The 20,605-nt window shown below is 61.2% G+C and overlaps 1 protein-coding gene across 2 annotated transcripts in view; it reads left to right on the top strand.

The window, feature by feature from the left end:
• Nucleotides 1-20,605, top strand: part of DCTN1 (dynactin subunit 1) — a 47,639-nt gene that overhangs the window by 12,735 nt on the left and 14,299 nt on the right. For both annotated transcript variants that reach the window (XM_034064552.1, XM_034064551.1), the window contains exons 4-8: nucleotides 1,355-1,386; nucleotides 15,482-15,670; nucleotides 16,009-16,206; nucleotides 18,580-18,784; nucleotides 19,985-20,063. In XM_034064552.1, coding sequence (XP_033920443.1) covers nucleotides 1,355-1,386; nucleotides 15,482-15,670; nucleotides 16,009-16,206; nucleotides 18,580-18,784; nucleotides 19,985-20,063 — 703 coding nt within the window. The remainder of the gene's footprint in view (nucleotides 1-1,354; nucleotides 1,387-15,481; nucleotides 15,671-16,008; nucleotides 16,207-18,579; nucleotides 18,785-19,984; nucleotides 20,064-20,605) is intronic.

The following is a 20,605-nucleotide window of genomic DNA, read 5'->3' on the forward strand; positions in this document are numbered from 1 at the left end:
GCTCCCCCACCCCACAGTGGGTGCTGCTGTGGGTGCTGCTGTGGGTGATGCTGTGGGTGATGCTGTGGGTGCTGCTGTGGGTGATGCTGTGGGTGATGCTGTGGGTGATGCTGTGGGTGCTGCTGTGGGTGCTGCTGTGGGTGATGCTGTGGGTGATGCTGTGGGTGCTGCTGTGGGTGCTGCTGTGGGTGATGCTGTGGGTGCTGCTGTGGGTGCTGCTGTGGGTGATGCTGTGGGTGCTGCTGTGGGTGATGCTGTGGGTGATGCTGTGGGTGCTGCTGTGGGTGATGCTGTGGGTGCTGCTGTGGGTGCTGCTGTGGGTGCTGCTGTGGGTGATGCTGCTGTGGGTGCTGCTGTGGGTGCTGCTGTGGGTGCTGCTGTGGGTGCTGCTGTGGGTGCTGCTGCGGGTGATGCTGTGGGTGCTGCTGTGGGTGCTGCTGTGGGTGATGCTGTGGGTGATGCTGTGGGTGCTGCTGTGGGTGCTGCTGTGGGTTATGCTGTGGGTGATGCTGTGGGTGCTGCTGTGGGTGATGCTGTGGGTGCTGCTGTGGGTGCTGCTGCTGTGGGTGCTGCTGTGGGTGATGCTGTGGGTGCTGCTGTGGGTGCTGCTGTGGGTGCTGCTGTGGGTGCTGCTGTGGGTGCTGCTGTGGGTGATGCTGTGGGTGACGCTGTGGGTGCTGCTGTGGGTGCTGCTGTGGGTGCTGCTGTGGGTGATGCTGTGGGTGATGCTGTGGGTGCTGCTGTGGGTGCTGCTGTGGGTGCTGCTGTGGGTGATGCTGTGGGTGCTGCTGTGGGTGATGCTGTGGGTGCTGCTGTGGGTGCTGCTGTAGGTGATGCTGTGGGTGCTGCTGTGGGTGATGCTGTGGGTGCTGTGTGCTGGAGGAGGCTCCGGTGCTTCGGTGCTGGGGTGCTCAGAGCCTCCTGCCTCTGCCCCCATGGAGCCCTCGGAGCAGCAGCAGGGCCAAAGGGGCTGCAGGAACCAGGAGAGGGGCTTGGGACAAGGGCCTGTAGGGACAGGGCAATGGGAATGGCTTGAACCTGCCCGAGGGGACATGAATGGGATACAGGGAAGGGGGGGACATTGGAAGGGGTTGAATGGAGCAGCTGTGGCTGCCCCATCCCTGGCAGTGCTCAAGGCCAGGTTGGACACAGGGGCTTGGAGCAGCTGCTCCAGTGGAAGGGGTTGGAGCTGGATGGGATTTAAGCTCCTTCATCCCACCCCTGCTGTGGTTCCTCCCTCTCCCTCCTGCCCTGCTCCCAGCTCTGTCCCAGCCTCTGCTCTCCCCCTCCCTCCATGTCCCTTCATGTGGTGCTGGAGCCAACGTGATGGTTCTGTCCTGGTTTCTCTTTGCAGACTCCATGGATGCCACCAAAGGCAGCAAACTGGTGAGTGCTGAGCCCGCGGTAACTGGGAGGGGCTGGGGGCAGGGCTGGGAGGCTGGCTCCGGTCACTGGTGTCACTGGTGTCACTGGTGTCACTGGGGTCAGGGCTGGGAGGCTGGCTCTGGTCACTGGGGACACTGGTGTCACTGGTGTCATGGCTGGGCAGGCTGGCTCCGGTCACTGGTGTCACTGGTGTCACTGCAGTCACTGCAGTCAGTGCAGTCACTGGTGTCACTGGTATCACTGCAGCTGAGCTGTGCCGCAGGAGCACTGCAGCCGTGGGCACACACCCTGTGCCCAGTGATGCTGTTTCCAGCCCCAGTCCTGGTGAAGCCGTTTCCAGTTCAATGCTCCATAATAAACCTGGAAAAGTGCTTTTCCTCCTGGGAACAAGGCCTGGAAATGGGATAACCCCAACAGCTCCTGTACCTCAGCTCTATCTGGTTCAATGGCAGCTCCTGGCTGTGCTCCTGCAGGGAATGACCGGACATCCTGCATCCAGCTTGGGATGTGGGTCTGGATCCGGGAATCCCAGAGGCACAGCCGGGTGCAGGTTGTGTCCGGCTGGGATGGCTGCATCCCAAGGGATGCACAAGGGGGAGCAGGTACCAGTCCTGAGCTGCTGTGGCTGCAGGCAGGAGCTGGTGGGGGTTAGTCCAGGGAATACCGCGTTCCGGACACCGGGAATGGTGGTGGTGAGTGTGTCTGTGGGGTGGGAACCGGGTGTATCCCGGGATCAGCAGCTCCATTGTACCCACAGGTCAGGAGCCTCATCCAACACAGGTGGGGAGGGAGATCCCTCCTTGTACCAGTGGGATGTGGGGATCCCGGGAATGCCTTTTGCTGCCGGGTGGGATGTGGGATGAGGGGCCTGTCCTGTTGTGGGTCTGTGGTACTGCCGGTGTCCCTGTCCCGGTGTCCCTGTCCTGGTGTCCCTGTCCTGGTGTCACTGTCCCCGTGTCCCTGTCCCAGTGTCAAGGCTGCAGGAGGGATCACCGAGTGTTGGAAGGAATGGTGCTGCTCACACTGGGAGGCTGTAGGAGAGATGAACCAAAGGGCTTTTGTGTGTGGAAGGGTTAGGGATGCCCAGGTGGAAGAGCAGTGGTACCTCCTGTCCATCAGCACCAGTTATCACCGTTACCCTGTATCAGTTACCTCTGTTATCGGTTACCTCTGTTATCAGTAACCTTTGTTATCAGTTACCTCTGTTATCAGTAACCTCTGTTATCAGTAACCTCTGTTACCACAGTTACCATGGTTTTCACTGTCAGAGGTTGGGAGTTTGGTGCTGGCACTGCTGGAATGGGATGTTCTGGTCCATGGAGCTCCCTGATGCTCCTCTGGGCTGGAGATGCTGCTGTGTGATGAGCTCTGATGCTCTGGGGCATCCGCTTGGGTTGGTGTATGGGAAATGGGTCCAGTGAGAGCATCCCGGTCCTGGCAGGTGCTGGTTGTGTGTGTGCTCCTGCAGGGCCGGGACAAGGGGGAGATGTGGTTCCATGTGTGAGGTACAGGAGCAGCCTCTTCCCTGCGGAGCGTCCGAGCCGTGTTTGGGGTCCTTGAGGGAGCCATTGAGGGGATCTGCTTCCCTTTGGGGGCATCCAAGGATCCCCCGGGAGCCGGATGAGGGGTTCAGGGTGAGCCCCATTGAGGCTTCATACACATGATGCTCTCCCGGGTGGATTCCTTCCTGCTGGGGTCGGTGCCTCCTTTGGTCCTCCCCCCCCCGATGTGACTCAGCTCTAACCTTGTGCCTCTTGTTCCCTCCTCACGCAGCGCGGAGTGAAACCGAAAAAGGTGGTGTCCGTGTCCATGCACGTATCCGTGTCCATGCACGCACCCCTGCCCGTGCGCGCACCCGTGTCCGTGCGCGTATCCGTGTCCATGCACGCATCTGTCCATGCACGCACCCCTGCGCGTGCGCGTGTCCGTGTCCATGCACGCACCCTGCCCGTGCGCGTGTCCGTGTCCATGCACGCACCCTGCCCGTGCGCGTATCCGTGTCCGTGCACGCATCCGTGTCCGTGCGCGCATCCCCGCCCCTTTGCGCCTCCCCGCCCCTGCGCGCATCCCATGGCCCCTGTGCGCATCCCCGCCCCTGCGCGTCATCCCTCCCCTGCGCGCATCCCATGGCCCCTGCTGTATCCCTGCCTGCGGCTGCATGGAGCCACCACCACATCCCATGGCCCCCGTGCCTCCATCCACCCGCTGCATGCTGCCCACTGCATGCACTGCCTGCACCCATTGGGGTCTGGGAGCGGTGGGAGCCTTCCCTCACCCATCACCCATCACCCGTCACCCATCACCATCCCTGAGCCCTGTGGGGCTCTGCTGCGGTGCCCCTAATGCTGAGCATCCCGAATCCTGTGCTCAGCACCAGAGACCTTGAGGGGCTGGATGGGGCCATAGAAGGGAATGGAGCTGGTGCAGGGCCTGGAGCACAAGAGATGGGGAAGGGCTGAGGGAGCTGGGGGGTTCAGATGGAGAAGAGAAGGCTCAGGGGGGACCTGATGGCTCCTCCAAGTGCCTGCAGGAGGATGGAGCCAGGAGGGGCTGGGCTCTGCTCCCAAGGAACAAGGGATGGGACAAGAGGAACCGGCCTCAAGCTGCACCAGGGCAGGTTTAGATGGAGCTGAGGAACAATTCCTGCCCCACAGGGTGCTCAGGCATTGGAACAGGCTGCCCAGGGCAGGGCTGCAGGCACCGGCCCTGCAGGGGTTGGACAGAGCTGAGGATGCTGCTCTCAGTGCCATGGGGCAGGGGTGGGAATGGTTGGACTGGGAATGGTTGGACTGGGAATGGTTGGACTGGGAATGGTTGGACTGGGAATGGTTGGACTGGGAATGGTTGGACTGGGAATGGTTGGATTGGGTGATCCTGGAGCTCTTTCCACCCTGGTTGATTTGCTGGTTCTCAGGAGCAGTTTTACCCCATAGATGAGCACTGGTTCACCCCTGGGGTAAGGAACTAGCCCCAGAGCTGGGAGCAGCATCTGCGCTGCCCAGGAATGGGCTCTGGGCTTGCAGGAGGTCCCAGGTTGGGACCTGTCCTCACCTTGGGCTGCAGCTGCCCCATCCAGCCTGTCCATGGCATTCCCCAGCCCCACAGCTTTCCTGTCCCTTATTACCACCCTGAGCTGAAGCTGCAGGGGCTCGGCAGGGATTCCTCATCCCACCTTTGGCTCTTGCCATGGGGATGCTCTTTGCCATGGAGATGTTGCCATGGGAGAGGAGAGAAGCAGACCCCGTCTGAGTGTGACAGGAGGGTGCAGTGTGGTACCTGCTGCTCCTTGGTGCTGTTCTGGATGTGCCTTTCCTTCCGTGTGCAGTTCTGGCTGTGGCTGTGATCCCAGTGCAGCTCCTGCCCATGGGAATGGTGCAGGTGAGGAGCTGGCCCCGGCTCAGAGCTGCAGCTCTGCAGGGCCTTGGAGATGGGGTCGGATGGATCCATCCTGCTGAGGATGCAGCTTCAGCCCTTAGGGAGCCTGGGAGCTCCCAGTCCCCTGCAGCAGCTCATGGGAACCTCAGTGCATTGACAGCACCCAGAATAGCCCAGTGCTCAGCAGGTAAATCCTCATCTGAGAGCTTAGGGCAGCTCTTGGTGTGTTAAAATAGCCGGTAAGCGCCTTGGGAGCATCCCTGGTGCCAGATGGGGCTCACCAGAGAACATCCTCTGCTGGCCTCGAGTCTGTGCCTGCCTCTGGGCTCACCGGAGCAGTGAGGCTGTGGCTGCTGTATGGACCCTGTGGTTCTGGAGCGTGGTTGGATGCTCCTGGCTCATCCCTGCCTGGTTCCCTGCTCACTTCTGGAGGTGGATGGGTTCTCTGTGCTGCCCAGGCTGGTGCTCGGCTGCCTGCGCCTGTCTCTGCTGCAGTGGGATCCTGCTGGGTCTCAATTGCCTGTGTCCATCTCCAGGAGCATTCCTGTTCCTTCCAGCATCCCAACCGGCATTCCCTGTGCCGGAGCTGGAGCTCCATCAGGCTTCAGCCCTCCCTGGGGGTGTTGATACCACTCTTGTGTCCCCCATCCATGGCCTGTGGTGATGCAGCTCTGGCTGGGAGCAGATGGCCCATTCATCCCAATGGGAGCACGGAGCCATCTGCTCCCGGACGCTTTCCTTCCAAAGGAAGGGACTGTGGCAGGGTCTGTGCCATAGGCTGGGGTTGCTGTTCCTCAAGGAAGGGCCATGGGAGCAGCATCTGGCACCACATGGGAAGGGGCCTGGTTAACCCTGGCAGCACCAGGATGCTCCTGCTCCGCACTGGATGTGATTCCACAATCCCATTGCCTGTGAGGATGCTGAAGGCTCCTGTCCCTTCACACACTGTATGATGAGCAGCTTCTGAAGGCTCCTGTCCCTTCACACACTGTATGATGAGCAGCTTCTGAAGGCTCCTGTCCCTTCACACACTGTATGATGAGCAGCTTCTCTTCCACAGCACTGAAGGTGCTCAAGGACCAGCTCTGAAGCGGCTCCGGCTGCGTTTCCATCCTGGAATTCCAGTTCTCATCCTGCTCTGCTCACAGAGCAGCTCCATAGGTTCATGGCTGCCCCATCTGGTGTGTGTTGGATCCTGGCTGAGGGAAGGATCTGTCCTGGATTCGGGAAGCAGAGATGTGCATTGAGGAGGAGCTGGTTCCTCAGAGCTGCAGCATCCCTGGTGCTCCTCAGCATCCATGGGAGCTCCATGGGGAGGGAAGGGCTCAGCACCACGATCCGGGTGCTGTTTGGCAATGGGCAGCACATGTTTGGGTCATGGCTGGAGCTGCAGGTGGAGGGGACGGCTCCATCCATGGCCACCCACAGCTTCCAGAGCCTTAAAGCTGTGTCCGAACCTGCAGCAGGAGCATCCCCATCCCTGGAGCCAGGCTGGGAGCTGGGCTGGTCCAGCCTGGGGAGGAGATGGATCCTGAAGGGGAGACCTGAGAGCAGCTCCAGTGCCTGGTGTTGGGTCCTGGGACCAAGAGGTTCCATGCTGGATGTGGATGCAGGATGGATGCTTCACCCGTGATCCCAGGGAGGGACCTCTGCCAGTGGGGAAGATGATGGAGGTGGTAGAAGCAATGGAGGCCTTGCCTCCTGCAGTGGGTGTTGTTGTGGGATCCCTGTTTGCTCTATGGCTTGCTCCATAATCCTGACTCCTTTGGGGACATGCGCCCAGCCACGTGTTTGAGCTGCTGGTTCCATGGTACTGGAGGCTATGGCTGGTACTGAGGCTATTCCATGGTACTGGAGGCTATGGCTGGTACTGAGGCTATTCCATGGTACTGGAGGCGTTGGAGGAATTGCACTGCTTAAAACCAAACCAAAGCTCAGGACTTGGAGGCTCCTGGAGGACCCACAGACCCATCCTGACACCCCCCAGCACCCTGGGGGTCTCCGGTTGTCACTGGTGTGCTGATGGAGTGGATGCAAGAGCAGTGCTCCTGCAGTGCAACCGCTGCAGCCATGCACCATCTATTGGGCCTCAGGCAGTGCTTCAGGTGCTGGAGATGGATGGATCAAGGCTGGATCTGACCTTGGGGCAGAAGAATCATCCCATTGGAATGCCCCTTCGGCACAGGGAATTCTGTCTTTCAGCCGGGGGAATCCAGATGACAGCTTCCCACATGGAGAGCATCCATCCCATTGACCCAAAGACTGTCCTCAACCACCACTCATCAGCTCTAATGTGTGATGGAGCCCCAGCTGATGGTGGCCAGCACCTGAACTGGGAGCACCGAGTGCCTTTTGGGCACCCCAAGGGCTTTGGGGTGACTGATGCACCAAGGGGTGACAAAGGGTTCGGTTCCTGCCATGGCACACGTGGTGCTGCTGCTGCCCATCATCTCCATTGGTCTTCAGAGCGGGCAGAGCACCAGGGATGGAGATGTTTGGGTCAGAGATGATGCTCAGCTCCCACAGTGGGTTTATGTTAGGGTGAGACTGGTGCAGACCTTCAGGTGCCATCCACAGGCTCCATCCCCATGGAGCAGGGCTGCAGACGCTGTGGCAATGGGAACCCTGAGCAATGGGTGTTGGAGAGCATCCCCATGGAGTGGGGCTGCAGACACTGTGGCAATGGGAACCCTGAGCAGTGGGTGTTGGAAGAGCATCCCCATGGAGCAGGGCTGCAGATGCTGTTGGCAATGGGAACCCTGAGCAGTGGGTGTGGGAAGAGCATCCCTATGGAGCGGAAATGGCTTTCAGAGCAAGGATGGAGGAGAGGAGGCTCCTGCAGGGGAGGTGCATATGGAGGGGTCCCTTTAAGGGGCATCTTCACGGTCCCTTCATCCCCATCCATGGGCTCGGTCCGTGCGCTGCAGCCCCGAGCTCAGCTCCGTGCCCCGCTCCGTGCTCCGCTCCGTGCTCCGCTCCCCGGCTCCATCGCCCTGCGGCAGGACCGGAGCTCGGCGGGGCCGCACCGGGGCGGTGCTGAGCATCCCCCGGTGCGGGCGGAGAGCGCCCGTGATGTCATGACCGGCGGCGGCTGCAGGCTCCGGTGCCTGCGGGCCGGGCCCCCCGCTCCGCCGTAGGCTCCGGTGCCGCAGCCGTTCCCCGGTGTCCGCCGCCGGTCGCGGCTCGCTCAGGCAGGATGAGGCAGGCCCCGGCGCTCCGGAAGGTACGATCCGCACCGGCTCCGCACCGGCTCCGCACCCCCCCCCGCCCCCGGTTCGCGTTCGTTCCATGGGGATGCTGCGGGATGCACCGGGGCTGAGCCGCTCCCGGTCCCGGTTGATGCTGGGGGGGGGGGGGGGATGGATGCTGGGGGGGGATGCTGGGTGAGGAAGCAGCAGCATTCCCGAATCCCGGCGGTGCCATCGCCCGTGCCTGCGGCAGCCGCAGCGGCGGAGCCGGAGCTGCCTCCTGCATCTTCCGTGTCCGTAACACCGTCATTCTGCACCGTAGCGACGGGAACCGGGCCCGGTGCTGCTGTCGGCATCCCCGGGGCTGTGTCTGCATCAGAGCTGCTCTGAGCATCCCCATGGCTGTATCTGCACCCCCAGAGCTGCTCTCAGCATCCCCAGGGCTGTGTCTGCACCCCCAGAGCTGCTCTCAGCATCCCCATGGCTGTGTCTGCACCCCCCGATGCTCTCAGCACCCCCATGGCTGTGTCTGCCCCCCCCGATGCTCTCAGCACCCCCATGGCTGTGTCTGCACCCCCCGATGCTCTCAGCATCCCCATGGCTGTGTCTGCCCCCCCCGATGCTCTCAGCATCCCCAGGGCTGTGTCTGCACCCCCAGAGCTGCTCTCAGCATCCCCATGGCTGTGTCTGCACCCCCCGATGCTCTCAGCATCCCCATGGCTGTGTCTGCACCCCCCGATGCTCTCAGCACCCCCATGGCTGTGTCTGCACCCCCAGAGCTGCTCTCAGCATCCCCATGGCTGTATCTGCCCCCCCCGATGCTCTCAGCACCCCCAGGGCTGTGTCTGCCCCCCCCGATGCTCTCAGCACCCCCATGGCTGTGTCTGCACCCCCCGATGCTCTCAGCATCCCCATGGCTGTGTCTGTGCCCCCAGAGCTGCCCTCAGCATCCCCATGGCTGTGTCTGCACCCCCCGATGCTCTCAGCATCCCCAGGGCTGTGTCTGCACCCCCCGATGCTCTCAGCATCCCCATGGCTGTGTCTGCACCCCCCGATGCTCTCAGCACCCCCATGGCTGTGTCTGCACCCCCCGATGCTCTCAGCACCCCCATGGCTGTGTCTGCCCCCCCCGATGCTCTCAGCACCCCCATGGCTGTGTCTGCCCCCCCCGATGCTCTCAGCACCTCCAGGGCTGTGTCTGCACCCCCCGATGCTCTCAGCATCCCCATGGCTGTGTCTGTGCCCCCAGAGCTGCCCTCAGCATCCCCATGGCTGTGTCTGCACCCCCCGATGCTCTCAGCATCCCCAGGGCTGTGTCTGCACCCCCCGATGCTCTCAGCATCCCCATGGCTGTGTCTGCACCCCCCGATGCTCTCAGCACCCCCATGGCTGTGTCTGCACCCCCCGATGCTCTCAGCACCCCCATGGCTGTGTCTGCCCCCCCCGATGCTCTCAGCACCCCCATGGCTGTGTCTGTCCCCCCCGATGCTCTCAGCACCTCCAGGGCTGTGTCTGCACCCCCCGATGCTCTCAGCATCCCCAGGGCTGTGTCTGCACCCCCCGATGCTCTCAGCACCCCCATGGCTGTGTCTGCACCCCCCGATGCTCTCAGCATCCCCAGGGCTGTATCTGCACCCCCCGATGCTCTCAGCATCCCCAGGGCTGTGTCTGCACCCCCAGAGCTGCTCTCAGCATCCCCATGTCTGTGTCTGCCCCCCCCCGATGCTCTCAGCATCCCCAGGGCTGTGTCTGCACCCCCAGAGCTGCTCTCAGCATCCCCATGGCTGTATCTGCACCCCCCGATGCTCTCAGCATCCCCATGGCTGTGTCTGCACCCCCCGATGCTCTCAGCATCCCCATGGCTGTGTCTGCACCCCCCGATGCTCTCAGCATCCCCATGGCTGTGTCTGCCCCCCCCCGATGCTCTCAGCATCCCCATGGCTGTGTCTGCCCCCCCGATGCTCTCAGCACCCCCAGGGCTGTGTCTGCCCCCCCCCCGAGCCCGGTGCGTCCATCGGGTGTATCTGCAGCCCCTGCAGGACGTGAGGAGCAGCTCGAGGAGGATCCCAAGGTTTTCCCCATGGGAAGCAGGCAGTGATGGTGCTGGAGCAGGGCTGCAGCTCTGCCCGTGCTGTGCAGGGAGGAGGCTCCAGAGCAGCTGACAGCAGCGCCGGATTTAGCTCCATGAGCTCACCCGGAACAGGGAATGCTTCTCTATGGGATTACTCCTTGAGCTGCTGCTGAATCCACCTCCGGATGCGAAGTTCCACTGGTGCTGGGGCACAGGGATCAGCACCGGGCTCAGCACCATCCGGCATGGGGAACAGACTGGAGCACCGCTGGATCCAATCCTGCTGCCCTCGGGCTCAGCACCGGGCTCAGCACCCATCTGGCAGAGGGGAACAGACTGGAGCACCGCTGGGTCCAATCCTGCCCTCGGGATCAGCACCGGGCTCAGCACCCATCTGGTAGAGGGGAACAGAGCAGAGCACCCCTGGATCCAATCCTGCTGCCTGGCTCCTTCCCTATACCCAGGATCAGAGGGAGCACACGTACAGGTGCTTAACATGCACCCCCATCTGTAGCATTGATGCCATCAAGGAGGAGCCCCCAGGACGTGTCCTTGTGCTGGTGCCATCAGGGTTTGGTTCCTGCCCATCACTGGGTTGATGCTGGAGCTGCTGGGAGCCCTCTGGGGTGCAGGGGATGTTCTGCAGCCGCATCCCAGCCTGGGGAGCTCTGGCCTGCATCAGAAGGCTCCAGATGCTGCCCATGAGGCAGGGCCCATCCTGCTGCTGAGGAGGGTTCACACCAGTGGGTTCACACCAGTGGGTTCACACCAGTGGGTTCACACCAGTGAGCTCACACCAGTGGGTTCACACCAGTGGGTTCACACCAGTGAGCTCACACCAGTGAGCTCACACCAGTGGGTTCACACCAGTGGCTCACACCAGTGGGCTCACACCAGTGGGTTCACACCAGTGGGTTCACACCAGTGAGCTCACACCAGTGGGTTCACACCAGTGGCTCACACCAGTGGGCTCACACCAGTGGGTTCACACCAGTGGGCTCACACCAGTGGCTCACACCAGTGGGTTCACACCAGTGGCTCACACCAGTGGGCTCACACCAGTGGGTTCACACCAGTGGGTTCACACCAGTGGCTCACACCAGTGGGTTCACACCAGTGGCTCACACCAGTGGCTCACACCAGTGGGTTCACACCAGTGGGTTCACACCAGTGGGTTCACACCAGTGGCTCACACCAGTGGGTTCACACCAGTGGCTCACACCAGTGGGTTCACATCAGTGGCTCACACCAGTGGGCTCACACCAGTGGGCTCACACCAGTGGGTTCACACCAGTGGCTCACACCAGTGGCTCACACCCTGCAGTGATCCATGACCCAGTCTGGATCGAGACCCCACACTCGGAGCAGAACCAAGCCAAGAGGGATGGGCAGGACCAGGATCTGCAGCCCCACATTGGACACGGGTGATGCTGTCCCCACCATAGACAGTTACTGGTGCCCAGGAGCAGAGTTTGTTCCCAAGTCTGCCTGCTCCGGACCCACTGTTCCCCAGCTCCGGACCCACTGTTCCCTGGCTCCGGACCCACTGTTCCCCAGCTCCGGACCCACTGTTCCCTGCTCCGGACCCACTGTTCCCCGGCTCCGGACCCACTGTTCCCCAGCTCCGGACCCACTGTTCCCTGGCTCCGGACCCACTGTTCCCCAGCTCCGGACCCACTGTTCCCTGGCTCCGGACCCACTGTTCCCCAGCTCCGGACCCACCGGGGGAGCCAGGATTGGATCAGGCCACCCAGCAGCACCATTACACAGCATCAGGAACACCTGGTGCCATTGGGAAGAGCTGCAGCTGGAGGTGTGGAGCATCCTGGGATCCAGGAGGAACCAGAGCCTGGAGCGTGCAGGAGGGTTTGGCTCCAAGGAAGAGGATGATGGAGCATCGGGATCCCTGCTGGAGTATCCTCTGCTGTGCCAGGAGCTGCTGATCCAGGGATCATGGAGCTGGAGCATCCTCTGCTGTACCAGAGGATGATGGAGCAGTGGGATCCCTGCAGGAGCATCCTCTGCTGTGCCAGGAGCTGCTGAGCCAGGATCTTGGAGCTGGAGCATCCTCTGCTGTGCCAGGAGCTGCTGACCAGGATCTTGGAGCTGGAGCATCCTCTGCTGTACCAGGAGCTGCTGACCAGGATCTTGGAGCTGGAGCATCCTCTGCTATACCAGGAGCTGCTGACCAGGATCATGGAGCTGCCAGCTCAGCGCCTCATGGGCTCCACATGCCTTGGAGCAGCTGCTCCAGTGGAGGTGTCCCTGCCCCAGGGCTGGAGCAGGAGGAGCTTTAAGGTCCCTTCCAACCCAACCTGTTCCATGGCTCAATGATGTTCCATAGAGGACCAGAGTACCCTTGCATGTGGCAGCAGAGCCCAATGGCACCAGCATCAGTGCTGGCACTGACCCTCGATGGCTTTTAGAGGTTACCAAGAGCTTTCCCCCTCCTTGGCAGGGTCTGGTGTGGTTTGAGCTGGGCAGGATGCTCCTTGGCCAGTGCTCACCCCATGGCCTGTGGGGCAGGGCTCAGGGGCTGCTGTTGCTGTGGTGGACAGCACTGAGCTGTGCTGGAGATGGGATGGACCTGAGAGCAGCTCCAGTGCCTAAAGGGGCTGCAGGGAACCTGGAGAGGGGCTTGGGACAAGGGATGTAGGGACAGGCCAAGGGGAATGGCTTGAACCTGCCCTAGGGGAGACTGAGCTGAGCTCTTTGGTGCCACCCAATGCAATCCCTGTCTAGCCCTATTAGAACCCCCAAGGATGCTCCTGAGGAGCCTTCCCCTGCTCCTCAATCACCCCGTGCTTGTCTGAGGGCCTTGAGCTCCTGTGGCCATCCCAAGGCAGATCCTGGCACCAGGAGATGCTCTGGGAGGTGGCATCGGAAGGATGAGCACAGGCTGTTGGGAAGGGCTGGAAGTGAACAGAGCAGGATATAGGATCATGCAGGAGTTGGTGCTGGTGAAGCAGGAAGGAAGCAGCTGGAAGGGCTTTTAATGGGGTTTGGGTGGGAGTATGGACACGGCTGTGGGTGCTGGGGAGCAATGGGGTGATGGGAGCTGTGCTGTGGCTCTGCCTGTGGCTGCAGGCTCTGAGCAGCTGCTGATGGGCTTTAAGTGCCTCAATCCTATGGGGTCATGTGGAGGTTTATTGATCCTCTGCTCCTCAGCCCTTTAATGAGGTAATGGGATCAAGGGGGGGTCGGGTGCTGTGCATGGGGCTGTGTCCGGAAGGGGAAGCAGAGCCTGGGGCTGCAGCATCCTGGTGTGGGGCTGCAGCATCATGGTGTGGGGCTGCAGCATCATGGTGTGGGGCTGCAGCATCACGGTGTGGGGCTGCAGCATCACGGTGTGGGGCTGCAGCATCACGGTGTGGGGCTGCAGCATCACGGTGTGGGGCTGCAGCATCGCAATGTGGGGCTGCAGCATCGCAGTGTGGGGCTGCAGCATCATGGTGTGGGGCTGCAGCATCACGGTGTGGGGCTGCAGCATCACGGTGTGGGGCTGCAGCATCACGGTGTGGGGCTGCAGCATCATGGTGTGGGGCTGCAACATCGCAGTGTGGGGCTGCAGCATCATGGTGTGGGGCTGCAGCATCGCAGTGTGGGGCTGCAGCATCCCGGTGTGGGGCTGCAGCATCACGGTGTGGGGCTGCAGCATCACGGTGTGGGGCTGCAGCATCATGGTGTGGGGCTGCAGCATCGCAGTGTGGGGCTGCAGCATCACGGTGTGGGGCTGCAGCATCGCAGTGTGGGGCTGCAGCATCACGGTGTGGGGCTGCAGCATCCCGGTGTGGGGCTGCAGCATCATGGTGTGGGGCTGCAGCATCAATGTGTGGGGCTGCAGCATCATGGTGTGGGGCTGCAGCATCATGGTGTGGGGCTGCTGGGGACCAAAGGGGGATGATGATGATGATGATGATGTGTGAATGGGGCCGGGGCACAGCGCCCCCGTGCGGACACCTCCGGTGCCCTCATCCCGGTCCGGTCCCGGCTGAGCCCGTGGCTCAGGGCAGTGCCTGCAGGGATGCTCCAGGCTCTGCTCCCTTCGGTGCCTCTCCCTGCTCACTAACGGAGCTCCTCTCTTGTCTCTTGTCTCCTGTCTCTGCCTCCCTGTGGGCTCTGGATCTGTTCCTGTCCCCTCCTGTTCTGTCCTGTCCTGTCCTGTCCTGTCCCTCCTCTGCCTCCGCTGCCTGCAGAGCACCGCCCGCAGGGCCAAGGTGAGCAGCACTGCACCCGGGTCTGGATGGGACACAGACAGGGGATGAGGTTCCAAAGGGATGAGCTGTTCCAAAGGGATGAGCTGCTCTGGAGCCATGTGCTGCTCTGGATCCATGTCTGGCTCACTTGTGCACAGCTCCATAGGGATCCCGGTGCTCACCCGGAGCTCCGAGGGTTGGAGCATCCGGATGCTGGGCAGGCCGGTGGGAGAGCTTACTCTTGCTGTCCCTCTTACACTGCTACCTCCTTCCTCCTGCTGTTCCCAATGCTTCCTATTGGATCTGCATCACTGAGAGGGGCTCCAGCCCTGGAGCTGCAGGGACAAGGCTGTCTCCGTTGCCTTAGCCCCATGGACAGTGTTTGGTGCTGGGATGAGCCTGGGGGGATGGAGCTCCCGTCCCCTTCCCATTGCAGCTGCAGGATCCCAGGCTCAGTTCTGAGGCACTGCTGGACCCCAGTGCAGGCAGGACCTGCCCAGTGCTGCTTATGGGGCAGGAGGATGGAGGTGCTGAGCCCCTGCTGCATGGGAGCCATGGGGAGCGGGGCAGGGAACTCACCCACCCAGAGCTGGGGGTCCGGGGGGCAGAGCAGGGGCTGCTGTGGGACCCCCCAGTGCTGCTGGGGCCTCGGTGTGGGGCTGGGCTCTGCTGGGTCCTATTGTGGCTGCAGAGGTGGATGGGGTGAAACCATCTCCGCTCCCATCTCCGTGTGCTTAAGGTTGTGGAGCTCCAGGACACAAGGTCCCTGCTCCATCCCTGGCTGGGATGGGTGGGATGAGCAATGGGATGAGCGATGGGATGAGCGATGGGATGAGCGATGGGATGGGCAATGGGATGAGCAATGGGATGAGCGATGGGATGAGCGATGGGATGAGCAATGGGATGGGGCCGGATGGATGCAGGGGGGTCTGCAGCCAGAGGGAATCCCTTATCCCAGCTCCTGCCTCCAGGATGGGTTGGGTGGGGTACAGGGAAGCTCATGGTGAAGGTGGGACATGGGAATGGGTTGAAGCTGTGGCTGCCCCATCCCTGGCAGTGCTCAAGGCCAGGTTGGACACAGGGCTTGGAGCAGCTGCTCCATGGAAGGGGTCCCTGCCTGGGGCATGGATTGGGAATGGGACCCACCCCACTGTGGGGTTCTATGCGGTGTGGGTCTGGCACCTGATGATGGACCCAGATCCGGTATCCTGATCGCTATGGAACCATCACCCCCTTGTCCTGCCCCCCATGTGCTCCCATTGCAGCCCACCCGGCCCCCCAGCTCCGCAGCCTCCAGTGGCACAGCAGGACCCTCGGGCTCGGCCTCGGCCTCGGGGGGGGAGATGAGCAGCAGTGAGCCCAGCACCCCCGCACAGACCCCATTGGTGGCACCCATCATCCCCTCCCCCAGCCTGGCCTCCCCCATCGCGCCCCCCGTCCCATCACCCACAAAGGTAATGATGGGGCTGGGGGGGGGTGTGGGGGAGAACCCATAGGGTGTGGGGGGGGGCAGAGGGAAGGTCCTGGTGCTGGAATGGGTTATACTGGATGCTCACTGGGACCCTGCAGCCCCCGGTGGGAGCCGTGTCCCCATTGTGGGGTCTGATGTGTGCCCCATTGGTGCTCCTTAAAACCCTTGTCCATGGTTTTCCCATTGCTTCAAACCGGAGCTTGGGAAGGGTTTGGGGCAGGGGCAAGGGATGGGCTGAGCCCTGGGAGATGCCATGGGGGGGATGTGGGGCCGGGTTCTGGTCCCGTCTGATGGCTGCTGCTCACCTGCTCTGCACTGCAGGAGGAGGAGAACCTGCGGGCGCAGGTCAGGGACCTGGAGGAGAAGCTGGAGACCCTGAAGGTGAAGCGCAATGAGGACAAAGCCAAGCTCAAGGAGCTGGAGAAGTACAAGATCCAACTGGAGCAGGTGCAGGAATGGAAGAGCAAGATGCAGGAGCAGCAGGCGGAGCTGCAGAAGCGGCTGAAGGAGGCCAAGAAGGTGAGAGTGGCCCTATGGGCTCCTTCCAGTGCATCCCTGTGTGTCCCTATGCCCTTCCAGTGCATCCCTGTGTGTCCTTATGGTTCCTTCCAGTGCATCCCTGTGTGTCCTTATGGTTCCTTCCAGTGCATCCCTGTGTGTCCCTATGGTTCCCTTCCAGTGCATCCCTGTGTGTCCTTATGGTTCCTTCCAGTGCATCCCTGTGTGTCCTTATGGTTCCTTCCAGTGCATCCCTGTGTGTCCCTATGGGCTCCTTCCAGTGCATCCCTGTGTGTCCCCATGGTTCCCTTCCAGTGCATCCCTGTGTGTCCCCATGAGCCCCTTCCAGTGCATCCCTGTGTGTCCCATGGTTCCCTTCCAGTGCATCCCTGTGTGTCCCTATGGTCCCTTCCAGTGCATCCCTGTGTGTCCCTATGGTTCCTTCCAGTGCATCCCTGTGTGTCCCCATGAGCCCCTTCCAGTGCATCCCTGTGTGTCCCATGGTTCCCTTCCAGTGCATCCCTGTGTGTCCCTATGGGCTCCTTCCAGTGCATCCCTGTGTGTCCCTATGGTTCCCTTCCAGTGCATCCCTGTGTGTCCCTATGGTTCCCTTCCAGTGCATCCCTGTATGTCCCTATGGTTCCTTCCAGTGCATCCCTGTGTGTCCCTATGGTTCCTTCCAGTGCATCCCTGTGTGTCCCTATGGTTCCCTTCCAGTGCATCCCTGTGTGTCCCTATGGTCCCTTCCAGTGCATCCCTGTGTGTCCCCATGTGCTCCTTCCAGTGCATCCCTGTGTGTCCCTATGGTTCCCTTCCAGTGCATCCCTGTGTGTCCCTATGGTCCCTTCCAGTGCATCCCTGTGTGTCCCCATGTGCTCCTTCCAGTGCATCCCTGTGTGTCCCTATGGTTCCCTTCCAGTGCATCCCTGTGTGTCCCTATGGTTCCTTCCAGTGCATCCCTGTGTGTCCCTATGGTTCCTTCTAGTGCATCCCTGTGTGTCCCTATGGTTCCTTCCAGTGCATCCCTGTGTGTCCCTATGGTTCCTTCCAGTGCATCCCTGTGTGTCCCTATGGTTCCTTCCAGTGCATCCCTGTGTGTCCCTATGGGCTCCTTCCAGTGCATCCCTGTGTGTCCCTATGGTTCCTTCCAGTGCATCCCTGTGTGTCCCTATGGTTCCTTCCAGTGCATCCCTGTGTGTCCCTATGGTTCCCTTCCAGTGCATCCCTGTGTGTCCCTATGGTTCCTTCCAGTGCATCCCTGTGTGTCCCTATGGGCTCCTTCCAGTGCATCCCTGTGTGTCCCTATGGTTCCTTCCAGTGCATCCCTGTGTGTCCCTATGGTTCCCTTCCAGTGCATCCCTGTGTGTCCCTATGGTTCCCTTCCAGTGCATCCCTGTATGTCCCTATGGTTCCTTCCAGTGCATCCCTGTGTGTCCCTATGGTTCCTTCCAGTGCATCCCTGTGTGTCCCTATGGTTCCCTTCCAGTGCATCCCTGTGTGTCCCTATGGTCCCTTCCAGTGCATCCCTGTGTGTCCCCATGTGCTCCTTCCAGTGCATCCCTGTGTGTCCCTATGGTTCCCTTCCAGTGCATCCCTGTGTGTCCCTATGGTTCCTTCCAGTGCATCCATGTGTGTCCCCATGTGCTCCTTCCAGTGCATCCCTGTGTGTCCCTGTGGTTCCTTCCAGTGCATCCCTGTGTGTCCCTATGGTTCCTTCCAGTGCATCCCTGTGTGTCCCTATGGTTCCCTTCCAGTGCATCCCTGTGTGTCCCTATGGTTCCTTCCAGTGCATCCCTGTGTGTCCCTATGGTTCCCTTCCAGTGCATCCCTGTGTGTCCCTATGGGCTCCTTCCAGTGCATCCCTGTGTGTCCCTATGGTTCCAGTGCATCCCTGTGTGTCCCTATGGTTCCCTTCCAGTGCATCCCTGTGTGTCCCCATGGTTCCCTTCCAGTGCATCCCTGTATGTCCCTATGGTTCCTTCCAGTGCATCCCTGTGTGTCCCTATGGTTCCCTTCCAGTGCATCCCTGTGTGTCCCTATGGTTCCCTTCCAGTGCATCCCTGTGTGTCCCTATGAGCCCCTTCCAGTGCATCCCTGTGTGTCCCTATGGTTCCTTCCAGTGCATCCCTGTGTGTCCCTATGGTTCCCTTCCAGTGCATCCCTGTGTGTCCCCATGGTTCCCTTCCAGTGCATCCCTGTGTGTCCCTGTGGTTCCCTTCCAGTGCATCCCTGTGTGTCCCCATGTGTCCCTCCCCTATGGTGAACGTTTGTCCTGGATGATCCCGAATCTCTTTCCCATCCTGGCCCATTCCATGGCTCTATGGTTAGGATGGGATCTCTCCATGTCTGCCCTGAGCTTCCAGGCTCTCCTCACCCCCTTGTGCTTGGCTGCAGGAAGCCAAGGATGCTCTGGAGGCCAAGGAGAGGTACATGGAGGAGATGGCAGACACAGCTGATGCCATAGAGATGGCCACGCTGGACAAGGAGATGGCCGAGGAGAGGGCAGAGTCCCTGCAGCAGGAGGTGGATTCCCTCAAGGAGAAGGTGGAATATCTGACCATGGACCTGGAGATCCTCAAGCACGAGATCGAGGAGAAAGGTGGGAAGGGACATCCCCTGGGCTCCTGCTCTGGCTTAGGGGAGCTCAGGCTTGGGTTTAACCCCCCCTGTGGGTGTGGGACTGGGGGGATGCTGCATGGGCTCACACAGGGGCTCTGTCCTTACTGCTCCTGCCCCATGGAATGAGGCTCATCCCACTGAGCACCCCATCAGTGGATGCATTGGTTGGGTTCCTTGGGGCCTTTCAGCTCCTGCTATTTAGGGTGGGCTTTAAACCGTGCTCACAGCAGCAGAGGAGACATTGAGCACTCGGAGAGGTGCATCCCATAGTGCCCATCCCTGCAGTGCTCAAGGCCAGGTTGGACACAGGGGTTGGAGCAGCTGCTCCAGTGGAAGAGGTTGGAGCTGGATGGGATTTGAGGTCCCTTCCATCCCAGCTCATACTGGGATTCTGTGGTTCTGTGGCCTGTAGGGTTGGTGTTCACCTGGAACCAGAGCCATGCCCCTAGCAGCTGATGTGGCAGAGTGTGGGATGGGATGGGGAGGGATGGGATGGGGATGGGATGGGAAGGGATGGGATGGGATAGGAAGGGATGGGATGGGATGGGAAGGGATGGGATGGGATAGGAAGGGATGGGATGGGATAGGAAGGGATGGGATGGGATGGGAAGGGATGGGATGGGATAGGAAGGGATGGGATGGGATGGGAAGGGATGGGATGGGATAGGAAAGGATGGGATGGGATGGGAAGGGATGGGATGGGATGGGAAGGGATGGGATGGGATAGGAAGGGATGGGATGGGATGGCATTGGAGGGCATGGGCAGCGCAGGACTGGTCTGCAGGGGATGGAGCAGTAACTGGGATATGCTGAGTCCTTGGTTTGGGTTTGCTTTGCCTGCACCCTGTGGCTCAGGGGCTGAGCACACCCGTGGCACCGGTGGTACCGGAGCTGCCACAGCCGGCACTGGTGGTACCGGAGCTGCCACAGCCTGGCACTGGTGGTACCGGAGCTGCCACAGCCGGCACTGGTGGTACTGGAGCTGCCACAGCCTGGCACTGGTGGTACCGGAGCTGCCACAGCCGGCACTGGTGGTACCGGAGCTGCCACAGCCTGGCACTGGTGGTACCTGCACTGCCGCAGCCGGCACTGGTGGTACCGGAGCTGCCACAGCCTGGCACTGGTGGTACCTGCACTGCCGCAGCCCAGCACTGGTGACCGGTACCACTGGTCGGTGCAGGCTCGGATGGAGCTGCCTCCAGTTACCAGGTGAAGCAGCTGGAGGAGCAGAACGCCAGGCTCAAGGAGGCTCTGGTGAGGTAGGACTGCATGAGCCTGGGGTGACCCCACTGCTGTCCCTGTGCCCTACAGCCCCCTGTGCCCCACAGCCTCCCTGTGCTGTGGTTTGGGGTGCAGGGAGCTCCTGGGGGGCAGGAGGGGTGGGAAGTGTCCCCTCCTGATGGGGAGCACCAGGAAGTGCCTGGCAGGGACATCCAAAGCTGTGAATGAATGCAGCTCTGTTTGCCTTGGGTTCTTCCTCATTGTGCATCAGCCTGTCCCATTCACAGCTTTCCTTTCCTTTTCCCTTTCCTTTCCTTTCCTTTCCTTTCCTTTCCTTTCCTTTCCTTTCCTTTCCTTTCCCTTTCCCTTTCCCTTTCCCTTTCCCTTTCCCTTTCCCTGTTTCCTTTCCTTCCTGCCCTTTCCCACACTCCCATCTCTGTCCTCTCCCTGTCACTCCCATCACCCTAAAGCAAGTGACCCATTCTCTGGTCACTGCTCATGTGCCCCCCGGAGCTGCTCCCAGTGCAGCCGGTGCTGGGCTCTGGTCCCCACTGATGCCCCCATGAGCAGGGCTGGGACA

This window comes from Melopsittacus undulatus, chromosome 7 (genome assembly GCF_012275295.1).
Source record: "Melopsittacus undulatus isolate bMelUnd1 chromosome 7, bMelUnd1.mat.Z, whole genome shotgun sequence".
Taxonomy (NCBI): Eukaryota; Metazoa; Chordata; class Aves; order Psittaciformes; family Psittaculidae; genus Melopsittacus; species Melopsittacus undulatus.